The sequence below is a fragment of the Lycium barbarum genome, chromosome 6 (genome assembly GCF_019175385.1).
Source record: "Lycium barbarum isolate Lr01 chromosome 6, ASM1917538v2, whole genome shotgun sequence".
NCBI lineage: Eukaryota > Viridiplantae > Streptophyta > Magnoliopsida > Solanales > Solanaceae > Lycium > Lycium barbarum.
This window is the reverse complement of record NC_083342.1, coordinates 11922081-11941661: the sequence shown is the minus strand read 5'-3', so window position 1 is coordinate 11941661 and position 19581 is coordinate 11922081. Positions and strand designations below refer to the sequence as shown.

Here is a 19581-nt window from a genome sequence, read left to right as displayed (position 1 = left end):
GGCTTAACCCACATTGACGGCTTTAATCTCTAATGGTATGAAAATAATAAATATTAATCTTTTAAGGTAAAAGAGTCAAAAATATCTTCTGAACTATTCAAAATAGGTTAAATTTACTTTCCATTATGTTTTTAGCTCAAAAAAGTTCTCGTCCATGTGATTTAGCTTAAAAGTGTCTTCCAACTAGTTAAATAACTCAAAAATGCTTTTCAACTAACGATTGCTTAAAAAAAAAAGGTCAATTTTGATTTTGAACAGTTGAACTATAAATGACGGATGTGGGATCAACAGGACCATAACAATAATATTACTTATTAATATATATGACCCGTGCATAACAAAAGACATGATATAACAAAAACTAGAGAATTTTTTCGTAGTAAATGAATACCAGTTGGTTATTTAAATTTAAAATACAAAATCAAGAAAAATGAAAGAAAACACAAAGAAGCTCAATTGATGCAATGTTTTAGAAAAAACTCGTGGCAACATTTCCAAATTTGCTTACAAAATGTGTAAGAAGAAGAAATAAAGACTACACAAGCAAATGACTTTGTCATTGGTCTGACACCAAATTAATATCACATTAACTCTCTAACTCAACTCTGTCTACACCACAATACGCCACCAAATCCTTCAAATCTTGCATGCACGCCACGTGTCCCCCTAAACTGCTTCCCTTTCCTCTACATAAACTCCATCAAATCCATGCAACTTCCCAGCACCATTTGATAAAAACACAACAAATCTTTGTTTGTGCAAGTGAAAAATGAGAATGGGAAATTACAGAAAGATCCTTTTGATCTTATTGTTTGTGGTGGTTTCTGTTAGTGCTTATGAAGTTGATAGAAGAGGGGTAGAAGTGGAAGAAGAAGGATGGTTTTTGTTGCATGATTCAAAGGAAATAGTGAGGACTGATGCTGGAGTTATGAGAGTTGTGAGGGGTGGATTTGGTGGTGGTGTTTCTATGTTTCAAAGTCCAATGCACATTGGTTTTATTACTATGGAACCTAATAGTCTTTTCATTCCTCAGTATCTTGATTCTCATCTTACACTCTTCGTTCGTAGAGGTAAAGTTTTTAACTTTTTTTTTTGTTTTTTCTTGTAAATAGTGCAATCTTGTGCACTGATCGCTGTTTAAAATAGAGGCAAATACAAGATTTAAGCTAGGAGATTGTATCCGAATTTCCTTCGCCAGAAAATTATACTATAATATTAAAATTATTTTTTATAGGAGGTTTTTTTTATGTATATATATACTAGTAGATGTTGAATTTCTCTCTTTTTGTGAATTTAATTTTTATGTTTTGAATGTTTTTAGTGAAAATTTTGCTCGGTTCTGCATTTGATCTCCTTAATATTTCCCGTTCCCTCTCCTATGTATAATTAAAAGAAATTCTTTGAAAATTACGTGAGATCAAAATTTACAACTTTCACCAATTTTCAGGATTTCCACACACGTAAATGGTCTAAATAAAAAGAAATTATTGTAAAACTATGCCTTAAACATGAGATTAAAAATTTATAATTTTAACTAAATTTCAGGTTTTTACATATATATGGTCTAGATAAAAAAAAAATTATGGGTTCAATTGAACCAGTCCTTCAAAACATACCCGCATTTGTGTGGGAAGGATCGGACCTCGTTGGGTTTATTGTAATCTCTATTTTGTAATTTATTGTATTTGTATCCAATTTATTTACGTCATATATTATAATACTTGGTTGTTTTCATGGTTTGAACTCATGTGTGCGCTAGTCACATGACCAAAACCATGCCTTTTGGATTATATAATTTTTGCTTAATGGGTTTTGAATGGAATATTTTCACATAATAATTAAATATCTCTGGAGAAATGAATTAAGTTTGTTGAGGTTGCAGGGGAAACAAGAATTGGGCACATCTACAAAGATGACTTTGCAGAAAAGCAACTAAAGGAAGGAGATGTGTATAGTATTCGTGCTGGTTCGGCCTTTTATCTTGTTAATCCAGCTGAAGGACAAAGACTTCATATCATTTGCAGTATTAGCACTTCAAGCAGTTTAGGATTGCATGGTTTTCAGGTAACACTTTTGCAATTTCTTGTACAAAAATTGGATTTTTTGATGAAAAGAATTCTCTTTAGACTGTTGAATTTTGGTGACTTAAAATTGACAATTTTTTGCAGTCTTTCTTCATTGGTGGTGGAGTCTATCCAACATCTATTCTTGGTGGATTTGACACTCTTACATTATCAACGGCATTCAATGTAAGTGAATTTTTCTTTTAATAGTAACATTAAGACCTCACTGAGGCCCTTTTTCTCTCTTTTTCAAAATTAAGGTGCACTGTGAATCTGAAATGCATATGATATATATAGTGTACTACCTTTTTTGTTTCAATTTGTGTGTGTGTGTGTGTTTTTTTTAAATTTTATAAAGTTATATATTTAGTAATTCTTTAATTCCACTATTTTACATTGTTTCACATGACATCCTTAGGCCACAAGATTTACAAGGTTTAACAATATTCTTGTTTAAGGCCACAACATTAAAAAGTTTGTTACTTTCTTAGTGTCTAATCAAACCAGGAAGAGTAACTCTAGTATTTCACTTAGACATTTTTAAGGCCACTAGATTTCAATAATATTTTAGTGCATAAACACATTTTTATTTTAAGGCCACAACATTAAAAAGTTTTGTTACTTTCTTAAATTGCGTTGTACTCCATGTAGTAAGATAAACAGAGAAAGTAGTAGTAAATTTATGTTATATGTATTGACAAAACTTAAACCTAAAGATATTGTCTTTTATTTTGATTACGAGATAACTAAAGCTGTTTGTTTCCTCTATATACCTTTAAATGATCTTTATTTAAAAGTTACTAGTAAATATAAAATTCAAAAATTAAGTATAAGTTTTATATCCTGAATTTATTAGAGAAGTAGGTTGATCAAGATTTGTTACAAATGACAGGTATCATCAGATGAAGTGAGTGAGATCTTGACAAGGCAATTTTCAGGTGCAATTGTACCACTGAACACTACTACTCATTCTCCTACTCCAAGCATATGGGCCAAATTCTTGAATCTTGAACAACATCAAAAACTTGGTCGCCTAAAGAGAATTGTGCATTTGGAGGAAGAAGCTAGACTAGAAGAAGACGAGGAAAAAGAGAAACCTATATGGTCTTTGAGGAAGTTCTTGAATAATCTTTTTGGTGATGAAGGGAACAGGAGAGAGAAGCGACGAGGCGATGAACGACGAAGAGGCACAAGCAAAGGTCCAGATTCCTTCAACCTGTTTGATAGAAAGCCGGATTACAAGAATGACTATGGATGGAGCTTGGCATTGGATCAATCTGAGTATTCTCCATTGAAACACTCTGACATTGGCGTGTACCTCGTCAATCTTTCAGCGGTAACTCACCTGACACTATTCTTGTAAAATTTGATTGTTTGGTCCATGTTTATTGTCCTTACATGGTTAATATTGTTAATTTCATGTGTGATCACTCAACTTTATCCACTATAGCCTGTGTGATCACTAAACTTTATACACTATACCCTACACCCTATGCTAAATTACATGGAGGGAATGGAATTGAATTCTTTTCTTTGGAAAATTATATCGTGCAAACGAAAAGGAACAAATATTTTTTAATATAAATAACTATTTGGATTCCCCTTGGATGAGGGAGCTTTAAGTTTAGTGGTAACGTGGTGGTAAAGGGTTCAAAACTTGCTTTAGGTCACAAATTGGAATCCCATACATCGCATTGTTGATTTTTTTTTTAAAAAAAACATCCTAGGCGTGATAGGCATGTATTTTGATTTTTTTATTTTATTTTTTTGTTAGGATTCCCAACTCAGGTTATAATAAAGTCACAAAATTATTTTTTTCCATGTTAAAATAACAACTCTTTGCTCTGAAGTCAGAGTCGCAACTTATTTTTGTGGTCTGTCACAATAAAAGTAACTAAGCTATAATATTCAGTCTTTACATAGTACTATGTGTTTTATGCAGGGAGCTATGATGGCACCTCACATAAATCCAACAGCAACAGAGTACGGAGTAGTATTGAGAGGAAGTGGAAGCATCCAAATCGTCTATCCAAACGGGACATTAGCAATGAACGCTAGAGTAAACGAAGGAGACGTATTCTGGGTGCCAAGGTACTTCCCTTTCTGTCAAATTGCATCAAGAACCGGACCCTTCGAGTTCTTCGGATTCACAACAACAGCAAGAAAGAACCGGCCACAGTTCTTGGTGGGTCAGAATTCGATACTGCAAAGCATGCGAGGGCCCGAATTCGCAGCTGCATTTGGAGTTAGTGAAGAAAGGCTTAGGAGAATTTTGGACGCTCAACGTGAAGCGGTTATTTTGCCGTCCGCATCGGTGGCCCCCACCGAGCCGATGGATCCGAAGGAGAGGGAGGAAGAGGAAGAGGGAGAAAGAGGGAAAAAGGAAGTTGTGATGAAGATACCAAAAGTGATTGAGAGCTTTGGCAATGACATGATCATGGGATTTCCTTAGAACAAAAATTGTGCAAATAGCTTCTTATTTGCAAATGTAGATTCATTTTGGAGCTTTTTGTTTGTCTTTTCATCTTATGTTCTTTACTACCTTGTCGTGTGAGATTTGTCTTTGTTTTTGTGAATAAGAACATCTCAGTTAGTTTTCCCTTTTTGTCACATAGTTTATTTGTCGTCGTCATTATTTTTTGTTTATAAGATCTGTTCTCTCCGTGTGTCTGTTTCTCTGAATTTATAAGGTGGTACGTGCAAGACATGCAGCTTAAAGTGCCTCAGTTTTGAGGTTCAGACATCGTTAACCAAAACGAAAAATTTACTGTAATTACGAGGATAAGTTTTGTCTTTGTTTTTGTGAATAAGAACATCTCAGTTAGTTTTCCGTTTTTGTCACATTGTTTATTTGTCGTCATCATTATTTTTTGTTTATAAGATCTGTTCTCTCCGTGAGTCTGTTTCTCTGAATTTATAAGGTGGCACGTGCAAGACATGCAGCTTAAAGTGCACCTTCTTACCGGAAGGAGCCAGGGATCGCTGTCCAGTAGAGGCCCCAATCGGTTCAAAATTTTTATGAGTTAGGCTTTAGATAATTTCAAATCATTTTTTTGCACGGATTGTTCTTCTTTTGGGGTGGTTTTTAAATTTTGCCTCTCATATTTGTGTTCTTTAAGTTTTGCCCTTCGCTTGGATACCTGAGGTTTTGGGTTCAAACCCCCGCTCAGGCATAAAATATAAAAATAATTTCGCAAGGCAGGGCTGGGGGAGTGTACGCCGAATCCGGCATACGATCCTTAAGGAAAAACTAAAGTTATGTCGGAGGGGGCAAATTTTGTCTTGAGACACACACACACACACACATATATATATATATATATATATATATATATATATATATATATATATATATATATATATTTTATTTTACTTTTCAAGGCAAACTTTTAATTATGCCTTAAGTCTGCCTTATGAGGCATACTTTTAGTTATGCTTTAACTAAAAGTGTGCCCCATAAAATATAACTAAAAATATGCTCATAAGGCGGAACTTTTCCTTAAGGCATAACTAAAAGTTTGCCTTAAGGAAAAGTTCTGCCCCATAAGGCATAGTTCCTTAAGGAAAAGTTTTGCCCCATAAGGCATAACTAAATTATGCCTTGAGGAAAAGTTATGCCCCCTCCGGCATAACTTTAGTTTTTCCTTAAGGACTTTATGTCGGATCCGGCATACACTCCCTCCAGCCCTGCGTTGCGAAATTATTTTTTTATTTTATGCCTGAGCGGGAGTTCGAACCCAGAACCTCAGGTATCCAAGCTAAGGGCAAAACTTAAAGACCACAAATATGAGGGGCAAAATTTAAAGACCGCAAATATGAGGGGCAAAATTTAAAGATCACCCCAAAAGAAGGGCAATTCTGTGAATCACCCATTTCAAATTGGGCTGATTTCAGCTTAACTCAACATAACTTATTTTAAGTGAAACTTACATAAATAACTATCTTTTATTAGCTTCTAGCTTCTAACTAGATATAACTATAAAATGTAAAATTATCAAGCGTAGCTATTTTTCTTTAAAACGCGTGTATTTCTGTTTTTTTTTTAAAATATAGAGAAATGCAGTGAACAGTAAACACGCTTCAATGAAATCAGGAGCTATTTATGGAATAGATTTTTTGAAATACAGCGAAATACACGGGAATACACGAAAATACAAAATCAGGTTGAGTAAAAATAGGCTATATTTTTGGAACAGATTCTTCTTTTTCTTTTTAAATGGTAAGTTAAATTAAATCAACCATATTTCACGCATTACATAACAACTCACGAATCTCTCTCAACTTTTATCACAATCAAAACTTTTTGAATTCAAAAACCACTAAAGATCTGAAAACTTTCAAATATAGAAAAATATACGCTGGAATACAATGAAATATGGTTGATTGTTTCATAAATATATAGTTGTAGTATGCGTATATACAATGGAATACAATGAAATATATCAGAAACTACTTCATAAATTAGAAATACAAAATGCAGAAATACATTGAAGTACAAAAATCGTGGAAACAAAGTCGAGTAAAAATAGGCTCTACACCAAAAAAAAAAAAAAAGACAAATACATTGAAATACAAAAATCGTGAAAACAAAGTGGAGTAAAAATAGGCTCTACACCAAAAAAAAAAAAAAGACAAATACATTGAAATACAAAAATCGTGAAAACAAAGTGGAGTAAAAATATGCTCTACACCAAAAAAAAAGATAAATACAACGAAATAATACATTGAAATATACCGAAAAATTAGATATACTGTTTGTTGATACACAGAAATATACTGAAACATTTAATCAAATACTTGGTGGGCATGAAGCTCCACAACTCTCATCAATGGTGTTTCTACAACAACAACCTATTCTCTTGCTCCTAGATGATGCTACAATATCATATTGCTCTCTATAATCAATACTATTCTTCATCACTCATAAGATAAACAACACCACATGATTAGCAAATATAAAAAGGTTTTTCCTCTTATTTCGGCCTATCCATGGAGATTTAGCAAACGAATTGTTATGGCTGAGCTTCGGCCATTGGCCGGAGATCCTCCACTGCTTTTCTTGTTGCCACTGGTGTATTTTTGCTTGGAGTATCAATATCTGCCATTAAAATGGAGAGTTAGAGCTTGTTGAAGATACTCTAACAATGGCTGAAAATATATAAAAAAAATTGAATGAAAAGTGAAGGTAAAGACGATGAAATTTATGAACAATTGAAGAGAAATACAACAAATCACATAACGAAAATTAGTTATCTGTAGAGATTGGGTAACTGATAAGGTAGAAGAAGAAATCGTGCTAATTATGGTGAAGAATAATGGGAGTAAAATACGGTTGTGAATTGAAGATGTGAGAGAAAAATATTTGAAAAAAAAAAGAGATTGTGGGTAAGTGGGAGAAAGGTACCTAATTTTTAAGGAAATACATTAGAGTTACAAAAACAAGTTATAGATGGTAATTTGATAAATAATTAAGCTAACAAAAATAATTTTAAAAAAAGGTAGCTATTACTAATAAATAAGTCTTAGAGGTAGTTATGGGCTGTAAATTTTCCTTATTTTAAAGTGATTTTCAACTTAGCTCAATTCTAGTATGTGTTTAAGATTTACTTAAACATGGGTTATTGCTTGAGATTTTTTATTTTTTTTATTTTTATGTGTACACTCTCTTGTATCACGTATCCGATAAGTTTGTGGGGTGTTTGATATAAAGGAAAAAAAAATTTCACCAAAAATATCCTTCAAAAAACTAGGTCAAATTGGGCTGGCTATGATCCAGTCCATTTTTTGTCAATTTCAATTCAAGTAATTTTTGAGTCAATATTAGCCCAACTCATTTATTACCTCAGTCCATTTTGATTGAGTCAATTTCTGCCCAACCTGTCAATTTGACACCCTTTAACACCCAGTAAAGATTGGACCAGTTAGGACGTCTTTTAAATATTGTACTAATATTTAGGAGAAAAGGTCATAAATAGTCCCTTATCTATAGGAGTAGGTCTAAAATGGTCCCTTAACTATATAATTACCGGTTTTAGTCCTTTATCTATTCAAAAACTTATCAAATTTGGTTTCCATCTATTTGTTTTTATACAAACAGCGTACAAACTCATAAACCTTCGTGAAATTAATCGTTAAACCATTCCTCAGACCTATATTTCTCTCTCCCTGCTTCTTTTTCCTCAAGTTCATTCTTTAACTCAACTTTTTTCCTCAAGTTCTCTCTCACGTTTCGTAACCGACGGACTGCTCGGTTAAAACCGACCCAGTCCGTCGGTTTTGTTAAAAAAACAAAAATTAAAAAAACTGATGGTCTCACGTCGGTTTTTTTTTTGAAAATTAAAGAATGAAATGTAGGAACTTGGAGTCAAACCCGGCTATGTTCCTTGGCATTAAAGGGCTTTACCACTAGACCACTGATATTTTTTGTTCATATACTTACATTGATTTAATTTATACTGTTTTTTCACGCTAAAAACCGACGGACTCCGACTCCGTCGGTTTTTTTATAAAAAAATAAAAAATAAAAATAAAAAAACGACGGACTCCATCAGTTTATTTTAGAAAATAATATAACAAATAATTATATTTTTTTGCGCATTTTTGTGCAAAAAATAATCGACGCAGTCCGTCGGTTTTCTTAAAAAAATATTTAAAAATATTATTGAAAAAACCGACAGAGTCTGTCGGTCTTTCCGTCGGTTTTTTTTTCTGTCGATTTTTACCATTTTTTTTTAAACAAGAGGAGCTTGAGGAAAAAGAATCAGGGAAAGAGAAATATAGGCCTGAGGAATGGTTTAATGATTAATCTGACGAAGGTTTATGAGTTTGTATAAAAAAAAAGACGGAGACCAAATTTGATAAGTTTTTGGATAGTTAAAGGACTAAAACATGTAAGTGTATAGTTAAGAGATCATTTTAGACCTACTCCCATAGATAAGGGACTATTTATGGCCTTTTGTCTAATATTTAGGCTAATTACCCTCAGTTCCTTGGCCAGAGTGAAGGAAGGATGGATAAACAAATATGAGGTTCTATAATGTTTGAAGTGGTAAAGAAACATAAGTGTTTGAAGAAGAGTCATAAACAACTGAATGGCCAGCATTTTAGGAACATTCTAACAGAGACAGATGAAGCTAGAGATAGACTGAAGCAGGTTTAGCAAGCTCTGCAGTTTAATCCTACTGACTTGGGATTACAACAGAAGAAAAGGAGTTACATACCAAGTTTAGAAGATCAGGCAAATTATCCTATTTAGCTGAGGTGTTTTTGCTGTAGAGGAGTAAAGCAACTTGAATAAATCTAGGTGATGATAAATACTAGCTACTTCTACTCCATTATTAAGCATAGGAAGTTGCAAGAGGCTGTCAGTCAACTTAAAAGACAGTTAGGATGTTCTATAGATGGACCATGAAACCATTGCAGCAATCTTAATTTGTTGACTATTATAAGAACCTGTTGGGAAGGAAAGAGAGTCACAGAGTCAGGCTTTCCCCCAGCTTCTTGAGGAATGGTCTTAAGCTGTCCATAGGCCAGCAGATAGATTTGGTTCAGCTTTATACAGAGAGAGATCTGAAGTTGGCTACGTTTAGCATTGATAAGAAAAGGAGTCCTGGTCCAGATGAATACGGAAGTGGTTTCTTTAAGGAGGCTTGTAGATATTTTAATTTGTACCCTATAAAAAGCTAAGCTTTAATTTAATATAATAATGGTTAAAACATATATGTGAAAATATAGAGATATAATACGAATATGAAATTACCTGTTCGTCAACTAATGTAACAATCTTTCGAATGCCTTGATTTGAGGTAGTAGTTGCGATTACCTCTTCATCAACTACTGTAACCGTCTTTTATTTATCTTTTTTATTTTCTTTTGACATAAGTCTTCATATGACAGTAGTGCAGAAAGTTAACACTCTTGCTTCAGCCTACAAGAAATGGTCCATTCCACAAGGTAGAAGGTGAAGGAGGAATTCTGTCTTAGAGAACAATCAATTGAATGTTAAAGAGTAAATGTTAGTGCAGACCGAATACATTTGGACGACAATTGTTCAGAGGGAACTAAACAAAAATCGTTAAAACCAATGACTCGATTACAAGAGACCCTGTTTATACGCCAAGGTGAGGTGCAGTTTCACCAAGAAGGCACTCTCAGCTATATGCAAAGAGCTGCAGCTACGTATCATAGATACAAAAAACATATTTGGCAAACGGTAACATTTTGCCAGGCCGTTCCAAGTTAATGGTGTCTACAACGATTCTTCTCCTGTGATGAATAAGACTGGTAATCACGATCTCGAGAAGAGTGATGTTTTGGTTTCTCTGAGTGACCTTTGTCTCTTGAATGATAACTCCTTTTCTTGGATTTTTCCCTTTCTCTATCAAAGTCGTCTCGCTCCCTTCCCCTATCACGTTCACGAGACTTTAGTCTTTCCTTATCCCTCTCTCTCTCGCTCCTGTCCCTCTCTCTCTCCTTGTTCTTTTCTGCCCCACCATCTGTTCTGTAGAGAGTTTTTCTAGGCTCTCCTTTTGAGTACTCCCCTTCTGAAGGCATGCTTTTGGAGTAATCGTCGCTCTTCTTTGAGTCCTTCAACTTATCAAGGGCAACTTTTGTTACTGCCTCCCTAGTATCTTCATTCACTGAACCTTCCTTAGATAGAGGAAGCGATGGCGAGTCCCTTGATCTGTTTAATATAGCAAATGAGCCTCCTTCCTTGCATACAGGAATGTATTGTGCTTTAGGAAGACTGTAAAGATGAGTGAGCACTCTGCAAACTTCATCTATACCAGCCTTGTTTGCATCAAATGCTTTCCACCAAGGAGGTTTCTTTGGGAGGGGCACTCGAAATCTACGGGCTGCAGCATATACAACTCCACAGGCCACAACCTCACTCTTGAATCTTACACATAGTGTCGTGCGCAAACTGTCATTTGCAAGATTCCAAGCTTCTTGTCTCAATTCTTGAGATGTTTCAAGAGCTGCAAGGTAGTTTGATATAAATATATGAGGATGCTTGACATGGCAGATGAAACCAATCTCTTTTAAGAGATGCATCTCTATTCTGATTAGGTCTGCTTTCAAATCGATATATATCTCCGAAGTTAGATCCAGGTGCTCTATAGGTAAGTTTTCTCTCCTACATTCCATTATGTGGAAAACAATAAGCACATGCATTGCTTCTCTCAGGATTTCTTCAAGTTTTGATGCAAGCCAAACACAACTAGCAGCAACCCTCTTCACATTAAAACAGGCAAATGATTTCTTGCTGTAAAAGCGATGAAATAGTACTTGACCAGTGGCCATTACAGCTTGGGGTAATCTGAGCAAAATCCCACTTTCTTGGATCAGATCACAACCATAGATTCTAAGTGTGGTTTCCGTAACTTCATCGATTCCATCTTTCCTAGAAGGCGAGTTTATAAGCTGCTCCTTTGTATTGAAGATAATGATATTACTTAGAACTTAGGGGACCAAAGTGTAATTACTAGAACTTAGACTGATTAAGTAGAAATTAGCTAATTATATAGTTAGTTAGTCGATTACATGTATATGTGTATTAGTTGTATAAACTGGGTGGACATAGCTCATTTTTACAGATTAATGAAATCAACAGTTCATTCCTCAACTTCATCTTCTCCATTCTCTCTCAACTGCTCGAGCTTCAACCTCCATTAATGGAGTAAATTCATCATGGTATCAGAGCAGGTTCATTCATTAGACTGATTACCGATCCAATTTCATAAGCTCAGAAGCAAGTTGAGAAATCACAACAATTACCGATCCAAATTTTTTTTCTTCTTCATAGCAATCGAAGAAATCACAACAATGGTGGTAGACAATACACTACCAGAAAACCTAAATCACAATCATCCATTATATCTCAGTTCAATTGACAACTCTGGAGCAGTTTTAATTGCATTGCAATTAACCGGTGCCGAAAATTACTCGATCTGGAGTCGAATGATGAAACTTGCCATTCTCGGTCGTAATAAGCTAGGATTCATCAATGGAAATTGCAAAAGGGAGGATTATGGTCCAAATTTAACAGATCTGTGGGAAAGATGTAATGCAATCGTATTCTCATGGCTAATGAATTGTGTCTCAAAGGAATTGTATGGTGGAATTGTATATTCGACTGAAGCAGTTAAGGTTTGGGAAGATCTCAAAGAGAGATTTGATAAAGTAGATGGTTCTCGAACTTATCAGCTGCACAAAGAGATAGCAACAATTCATCAAGGTACTGATACAGTTTCTGCATATTTCTCTAAATTGAGAGCACTTTAGGTAGAATTTGATAGCATAATACCCTTTCCTGGTTGTGATTGCCCTAAAACTCAAGAGTATGTGAAGTTCATGAATGGTCTGAAACTATTCCAGTTCCTAATGGGACTAAATGACACCTTTGAACAAGTTAGAGCACAAATCCTTATGATGACTCCTCTTCCTATAATTAACAAAGCTTATTCTATGTTGGTTGAGAGGGAGAGTTAGAGAAATATGATGCATAGCAAGTCTATGAACGAAAGTAATGATCTAACTGCAATGCTAGCCTTGAGAAACGCAAATACACAGAAACACAAAAAGAACTATAGCTACAATCCAAATTATGATCCAAACTCACAGTGTGATCATTGCATTGAGAGGACACACCATGGCAGTTTGTTACAAACTTGTAGGATATCCACCTGATTACAAATTCAGGAAGAAAGGACCCTATCAAAATAATAATCAAAACAACTATCAGAGGAATCCCAACAACTCACAAAGAGAGTATAGACACACTGCTAATAATGCTACTGCTGCACTTGGTGAATCAAGTCAAGCAGAATACAGTGCAAACAATCATCAAAGGAGTCTTGAACAAGATGTGAATAACTTTGGTTTTGGTATGGGATACAACAAGGAGAAATATGCCCAAATAGTGAATCTGCTGAATCATGAAACTGGCCAGCCTAGTCAAAGGGAGCCTAGTCAAAGGGCAAGTGAAACTATTCACAATGATGCCTCTATCTCTGCCAATACTGCAGGTATTATCACCTCACTCATGATTAATCACACAAAAGATAAGGATATGTGGATTGTGGACTTTGGAGCCACAAATCATATGACCTCAAAAACTAACATCATCACTTATCTACAGAAGGTAGATAATGGTCATAAGAAAGTTCACTTACCTAATGGGGATACAACAAAAATTTCTCATATAGGATCATGTCCTATATTTGATAACTCCACACTGCATAATGTGCTCTTCATTCCTGAATTCAAGTTTAATCTATTGTTAGTTTCCCAGATCACAAAAAGCTTACACTGTTTTGTCTCCTTTTTCCCTGATTTCTTTGTATTCCAGGACCTCTACAATGGGAAGGTGAAGGGGATTGGTAGACAATCTGGTGGACTCTACCTTCTACCTGTTCAAGCTCTCAGTAGAGGCATCTCATCCTCATTTCCTAACTCTTGTGCTGCTCAGAACTCTAGTACTACACATCATGTTCCTCAGTCTAACACCTCTATTACTAATATCTGTCTGTGGCATAAAAGACTTGGGCACACTTCCTCCAAAGTTCTTACTCATATTTTCTCTTTACCTTACAATTCTTGTGCTCAAGAAGTCCACAAATGTACTGTGTGTCCACTAGCTAAACAAACTAGATTTCCATTTCCTACTAGCAATTCTAGAACTGCAAATGTGTTTCATATTCTTCATTGTGATGTCTGGGGTTCTTACAAAGTACCTACCTATGATGGTAACAGGTTCTTTGTCACTATTGTTGATGATTGCTCTAGAATGCTATGGATTTTCTTAATAAAGTTCAAATATGATGTTTTAGTCATCTTACAAAATTTTCTAACTATGGTGAAAAACCAATTTGCTGCTTCTGTTAAAATCATTAGAACTGATAATGGAACAAAATTTGTTAATCATGAATGTCAACAACTTTTCTGTTCCCTTGGCATTGTTCATCAGAGAACTTGTATTCATACTCCTCAGCAAAATGACATAGCTGAGAGAAAGCATAGACACCTTCTAGAAGTAGCAAGGGCAATCAGATTTCAGGGTCATATTTCTTTAAAATACTGGGGTCATTGTGTTCTGTCAGCAGCCCATCTTATAAATCGATTACCCACATCAGTACTTGATGGTAAATCCCCTTTTGAGTCATTTCACAAAGTTAAACCTTCTCTAAATCACCTGAGAGTTCTAGGGTGCCTTTGCTTTGCTGTTGCTTTACCTAAAAATGACAAGTTTCAACCTAGAAGTATCCCATATGTCCATATGGGATACAATTCAATCACCAAAGGCTATATTCTCTATAATCTAAAGGACAACCAATTCTTTATCAGTAGGGATGTTCAATTTAGAGAAGATACCTTCCCTTTCAGCACTAACTCCACTGAAGATTTCAGAATATTCCTATCTCCTGATGAGCCTGTTCAGGATTCTGATCGTACTAATTCTCCTATGATATCACCTATTTCTCTTCCACCTGCAGCCCCCATCATGCCTACTCCTAATATTCCTGCCCCCTCTTCTCCACCAGCACCTTCTATTAGACAGTCCACCAGAGGTAGAAAACCTCCAATATGGCAAAAAGACTACATTACTGCTTCATCTTCCACTATTCCTTCTGCTATACCACCTTACTCTATTACCAACTACATCTCTTATGATCACCTATCCCCTTTCTATCAGGCCCATGTTGCTGCTTCCTCCACTGAGATTGAACCAAGTACCTTTGAGGAAGCTAGCCTTGATCCAAGGTGGGTTCAAGCTATGCAGACTGAAATTTCAGCCTTGGAAGAAAATAATACCTAGTCAGTTGTACCTCTACCACCTCATAAGTCAGTTATTGGTTGCAAGTGGGTCTTTAAGATCAAGTATAAAGCAGATGGCACTATAGAAAGATTCAAAGCCAGATTGGTGGCCAAAGGTTTTAATCAAAGAGAGGGTCTTGATTACCAGGAGACTTTCTCTCCTGTTGTTAAGATGGTCACAGTTAGATCAGTCCTTGCTATTGCCTCCTCTCATCAGTGGCATGTCCATCAAATGGATGTGTATAATGCCTTTCTTCAAGGTGAGTTACATGATGAGGTTTACATGTACCTTCCTCATGGATTTACCCCACCTGCTGGATTTGATGTGCAGGGGGAGAAACCTGTGTGCAAGCTCATCAAATCCCTTTATGGGCTGAAACAAGCACCTAGGGAGTGGAATATGAAACTTACTGAAGCACTACTTAATCTTGGCTTTGTTCAAAGTTGTCACGCCCCGAACCATGGCCTGGACGTAACACGGCACTCGGTGCCTGACTGCATGTGACCGAGCGAACCACATGGCTTGCTGAATCATCATGATACATAACATAAGCGGAATATAACGTGAATGCATGATGAGCCTTTATAAAACATGGTAAGTCATAATACTTAATAAAATACTTGTTTAAACATGAGTGAGCCAAAATGGCTATACGACTCCAAATTTCTGACATGACATAACTGACTTGTCTAGTCTATGAAACCTCTATCATGAGTCTGACTGAAAAACATACTTACTGGGACAAGGCCCCCAGCATACCTTTAGATGCATAATTAATCATAAAACAAAAGTTGACTAAACCCCGAATGAGATGGGGCTCACCAATAAGCTGATACGAATGTTGTCCTACTGGGCAGATGTGTCGTCCTGTATATCAGTACCTGCATCGTGAAATGCAGGCCCCCGGGCAATAAAATGGGACGTCAGCACATTGAATGTACTGGTATGTAAAGCAACCGAAAGAAACAACATGGGACATGGAATAACATGATAAGAGCTGAAACTGAAAAACTTGGACATGAACATGAGCATGAGTACATATGTATATATATAACATTAGTAAAAACATGATAAGTAGGGAGAGCAATAACTTATAACCGATCCATGGTCTGGTGCTTGCGTCCCGCCAGCAGAACACTCAGTCCTTGCCAGGGAACATGAGATTTGCTAAAATATGAAAGGATCCAATCATTATGAGAGATCGTCCGGAACATGGGTGGAGCGATCCTCATCCTACGGTGGCTACGTAGTTTCAGGCTATCTGAAGCCCTCCTCGGTAATTAATGCAACTCCCAAAACATGAACATGAAAAATAGTGGCACTTGCTGCCCATGGTATATCATGAATCATAACTTGCTTGTACATAGTGTTCATGAATCATAACTTGCTTGTACATGGTTTTCATGAATCATAACTTACTTGTACATGGTTTTCATGAATCATAACTTGTTTGTATAGTTTCATAAGATAACTTGTCATAGTCTTGCAAAACATGTTTTTGGTTCATGAGTAATAACAATAGTTCGAAATCATATATATATACTTGTCTTGAAAACATGCTTGTAACTTGCTGGATGAAATCATAAAGTTTCATATAAACATAATGAGAACACATGAGGAAGAATTCATGATTCATGGATTTAGCTAGGATTCCTAATATCCGTAATGGAAGATTAGGAATACAATGACGAACATAGATACAAAATTCATGTACATACATACATAATTACGGGCTACCAATATGTTGGGTTTAATGCCCTAGGATTTGAACTTCATAGATTTTATGAAAACGGATCATGGGGAAGAACGTAGAGATTCCCACATGTGGATGGAAGTTCTACATACCTTAACTTCCCGCTTTTGAGCGTATCACAATGTCCTTCAATCCCTTCAACTTCAATCTATAGCAATACAAGCCATAGGGATTCTATATTAGCAACAATATCCATGTTTTGTTCATCTAAGCATTTTATCAAACACTTAGTGGGCATGAAGCTCTATAACCCTCATTAATGGTGTTTTCTTCCCCCAATCCCCATTCTATTACTTCTAGCTGATTCTACAATCTCAATTAGATGTAATTGACATCATTCTTCATCACCCATATGAATACAACAATCCCAAGTCAACAATCCAAAAACCCTAGCATAGTTCATATAATTCTCTTTATCAAACCCATTTACTATTCTCCCAAGAACTTATCAACACTTTAATCATCATGAAATATCATAAAACTTACCTTGGTTATTGTAGGAATAAGCCTTGAGTTGAAATACTTCACTTGAACAAAACCCTAGTTCCACCTTCTATAGAATTTCTTGACTTGAATGGATTTGATGTGTTTCTCACACTTAGTTTTGGTGGATTGATGAAGTGGATCTTTTGTTTCACTTAGATTCTTGCATATGAAGTGTTTGGATGGCTCTAGAGAACCCTTGAGTCGTGTAGGAGAAATAGGAATGAAAAAAAATGGGTTTGGGTCTCTTATTAACATCTTAAAATCTGACCCATCGGGCAATTCTACGCCCATTTTTACGTTCCGTATAATGGTTTTACGGACCGTATAACTCACCGTAAAACCATTTCAGTGATTTGGACATTCTGTGCTCATTTTACGGTGGGTTTTACGTCCCGTATAATGGTTTTACGGTCCGTATAACTTACCGTAAAACCATTCCAGTGATTTGGACATTCTGTGCTCATTTTACGGTGGTCTGAGTCAATTTTACGGACCGTATAATTGTTTTACGGACCGTATAATTGAACCGTAAAATTGCCCAACAAAATATGGTTTTCTGTGACCATTTTACGCTAGCTTGAGTCAATTTTACGGACCGTATAATTGTTTTACGGACCGTAAAACTGACCCTCAAAATATCATTCTCTGTGACCATTTGACGGACCGTATAAATATTTTACGGACCGTCAAAATGTTTTACGGACCGTCAAAATGTTTTACGGACCGTCAAATGGTCCGTCAAAATTCTTCTGCTCGGACAGTCTGTCGTATAATGGGCATAACTCTTTGCACAGATGTCCGTTTGAGGCCCATAATATACCGTTGGAAAGCTATTTCAAAGGGCTACAACTTTCATCAAGGAAGTTTTCCCAAATTCCAAATTAATAATGGGGTTATGGTCGTTGGAAGTAAGACCATCTATAAACTCACTTGCGAACATGCCCCGTAGAGTGGTTTTCAACTTTGTTTTGCCCAAAGACTCTTCTCATGTCTTGATTGGGTTTCAAACACCATTTATACACTACTAAAATTGGGTTCATTATACCCCCCATCTTATAAGACAAATCTTAACCCGAATGCACGAGGTGTTACAAAAGTCACTTGGACTACTCCCTATTTACCAAGAAGACTGATTCTTCTATCCTCATCCTTCTTGTGTATGTGGATGACCTGCTTATCACAGGAAGCAATATTGATCTTATTACTCAGACAAAAGAAATGTTACAGAAAACCTTCAAAATTAAGGACCTAGGTGAACTTAGATACTTTCTAGGCATAGAGTTTGCTAGATCAGAGAAAAGCATACTTATGCACCAAAGAAAGTATACTTTAGAGATCATTTCAGAAGCTGGTTTAGGTGCTGCAAGACCAGCCCCTACACCTATGGATCCCAGTATCAAACTCACTACAATAGAGTATGATAAGTTGATAGCTGTTAACAAAGAAGAAGATGAGAAGAAAGGTGTTTCAAGTGAAGATAAACTGTTACAGGATGTAGGGGTGTATAGAAGAATGGTAGGAAAATTACTCTATCTAACAGTTACCAGGCCAGATATCTCTTTTGCAATTCAAACTCTAAGTCAATTCCTTCATCAACCTAAATAGTCTCATCTAGATGCTGGAATGAGAGTAGTTAGATATATCAAGGGACAGGCAGGCCTGGGAATTCTGTTATCCAGCAAGCCATCAAAGCAAATGACAGTTCTGTGTGATGCTGATTGGGCTGCTTGCCTAAACACAAGGAGATCTGTGTCTGGATTTCTCATCAAGTATGGAGATTCACTCATATCTTGGAAGTTAAAGAAGCAAGGGGTTGTTTCAAGGAGCTCAGCAGAAGCTGAATATAGAAGCATGACAAACTCAGTTGCAGAAGTAGTCTGGTTACAGGAACTATTCAAGGAACTAGAAGTTACACTTGAGACTCCTATTTCAGTATACAGTGATAGCAAGTCTGCTATGCAAATAGTTGCAAATCCGGTGTTCCATGAAAGGACAAAGCACATAGAACTTGATTGTCACTTCATCAGGGAGAAGATACAAAAGGGACTGATTGAAACAAGATACATAAATACTAAGGAGCTGGCAGCAGACCTGCTTACAAAGGGGCTGGGAAGACCACAACATGAGTATCTGCTGTCCAAGCTGGGAGTGCTAAATATCTTTGCACATCACAGCTTGAGGGGGAGTATTGAAGATAATGATATTACTTAGAACTTAGGGGACCAAAGTGTAATTACTAGAACTTAGACTGATTAAGTAGAAATTAGCTAATTATACAGTTAGTTAGTCGGTTACATGTATATGTGTATTAGTTGTATAAACTCGGTGGACACAGCTCATTTTTACAGATTAATGAAATCAACAGTTCATTCCTCAACTTCATCTTCTCCATTCTCTCTCAACTGCTTGAGCTTTAACCTCCATTAATGGAGTAAATTCATCACTTTGCTAGATAGAATGTG

The 19581-nt window shown here is 36.0% G+C and overlaps 2 protein-coding genes across 2 annotated transcripts; one reads left to right on the top strand and one right to left on the bottom strand.

Moving 5' to 3' along the window:
* Positions 1-702: 702 nt before the first annotated feature.
* On the top strand, positions 703-4661 carry LOC132600789 (vicilin-like seed storage protein At2g28490). Its single transcript, XM_060314181.1, has 5 exons — positions 703-1070; positions 1883-2064; positions 2169-2249; positions 2956-3399; positions 4006-4661. The coding sequence occupies exons 1-5, from the start codon at positions 770-772 to the stop codon at positions 4513-4515; spliced, it is 1518 nt and encodes a 505-aa protein (XP_060170164.1). The 5' UTR covers positions 703-769; the 3' UTR covers positions 4516-4661.
* A 5365-nt stretch (positions 4662-10026) lies between these two features.
* On the bottom strand, positions 10027-11491 carry LOC132599557 (cyclin-L1-1-like). The gene has a single exon (XM_060312890.1). It carries the CDS (start codon positions 11364-11366, stop codon positions 10302-10304), a length of 1065 nt encoding a protein of 354 aa, XP_060168873.1. The 5' UTR covers positions 11367-11491; the 3' UTR covers positions 10027-10301.
* Positions 11492-19581: the final 8090 nt, after the last annotated feature.

Bases quoted from the DNA above. Each gene is read 5' to 3' on its own strand.
- LOC132600789 (XM_060314181.1), top strand. From the start codon at position 770: ATGAGAATGGGAAATTACAGAAAGATCCTTTTGATCTTATTGTTTGTG. The intron at 2,065-2,168 runs GTAACACTTTTG...AATTTTTTGCAG, and splicing joins TAGGATTGCATGGTTTTCAG to TCTTTCTTCATTGGTGGTGG. The intron at 3,400-4,005 runs GTAACTCACCTG...TGTTTTATGCAG, and splicing joins ACCTCGTCAATCTTTCAGCG to GGAGCTATGATGGCACCTCA.
- LOC132599557 (XM_060312890.1), bottom strand. From the start codon at position 11,366: ATGGCCACTGGTCAAGTACTATTTCATCGCTTTTACAGCAAGAAATCA.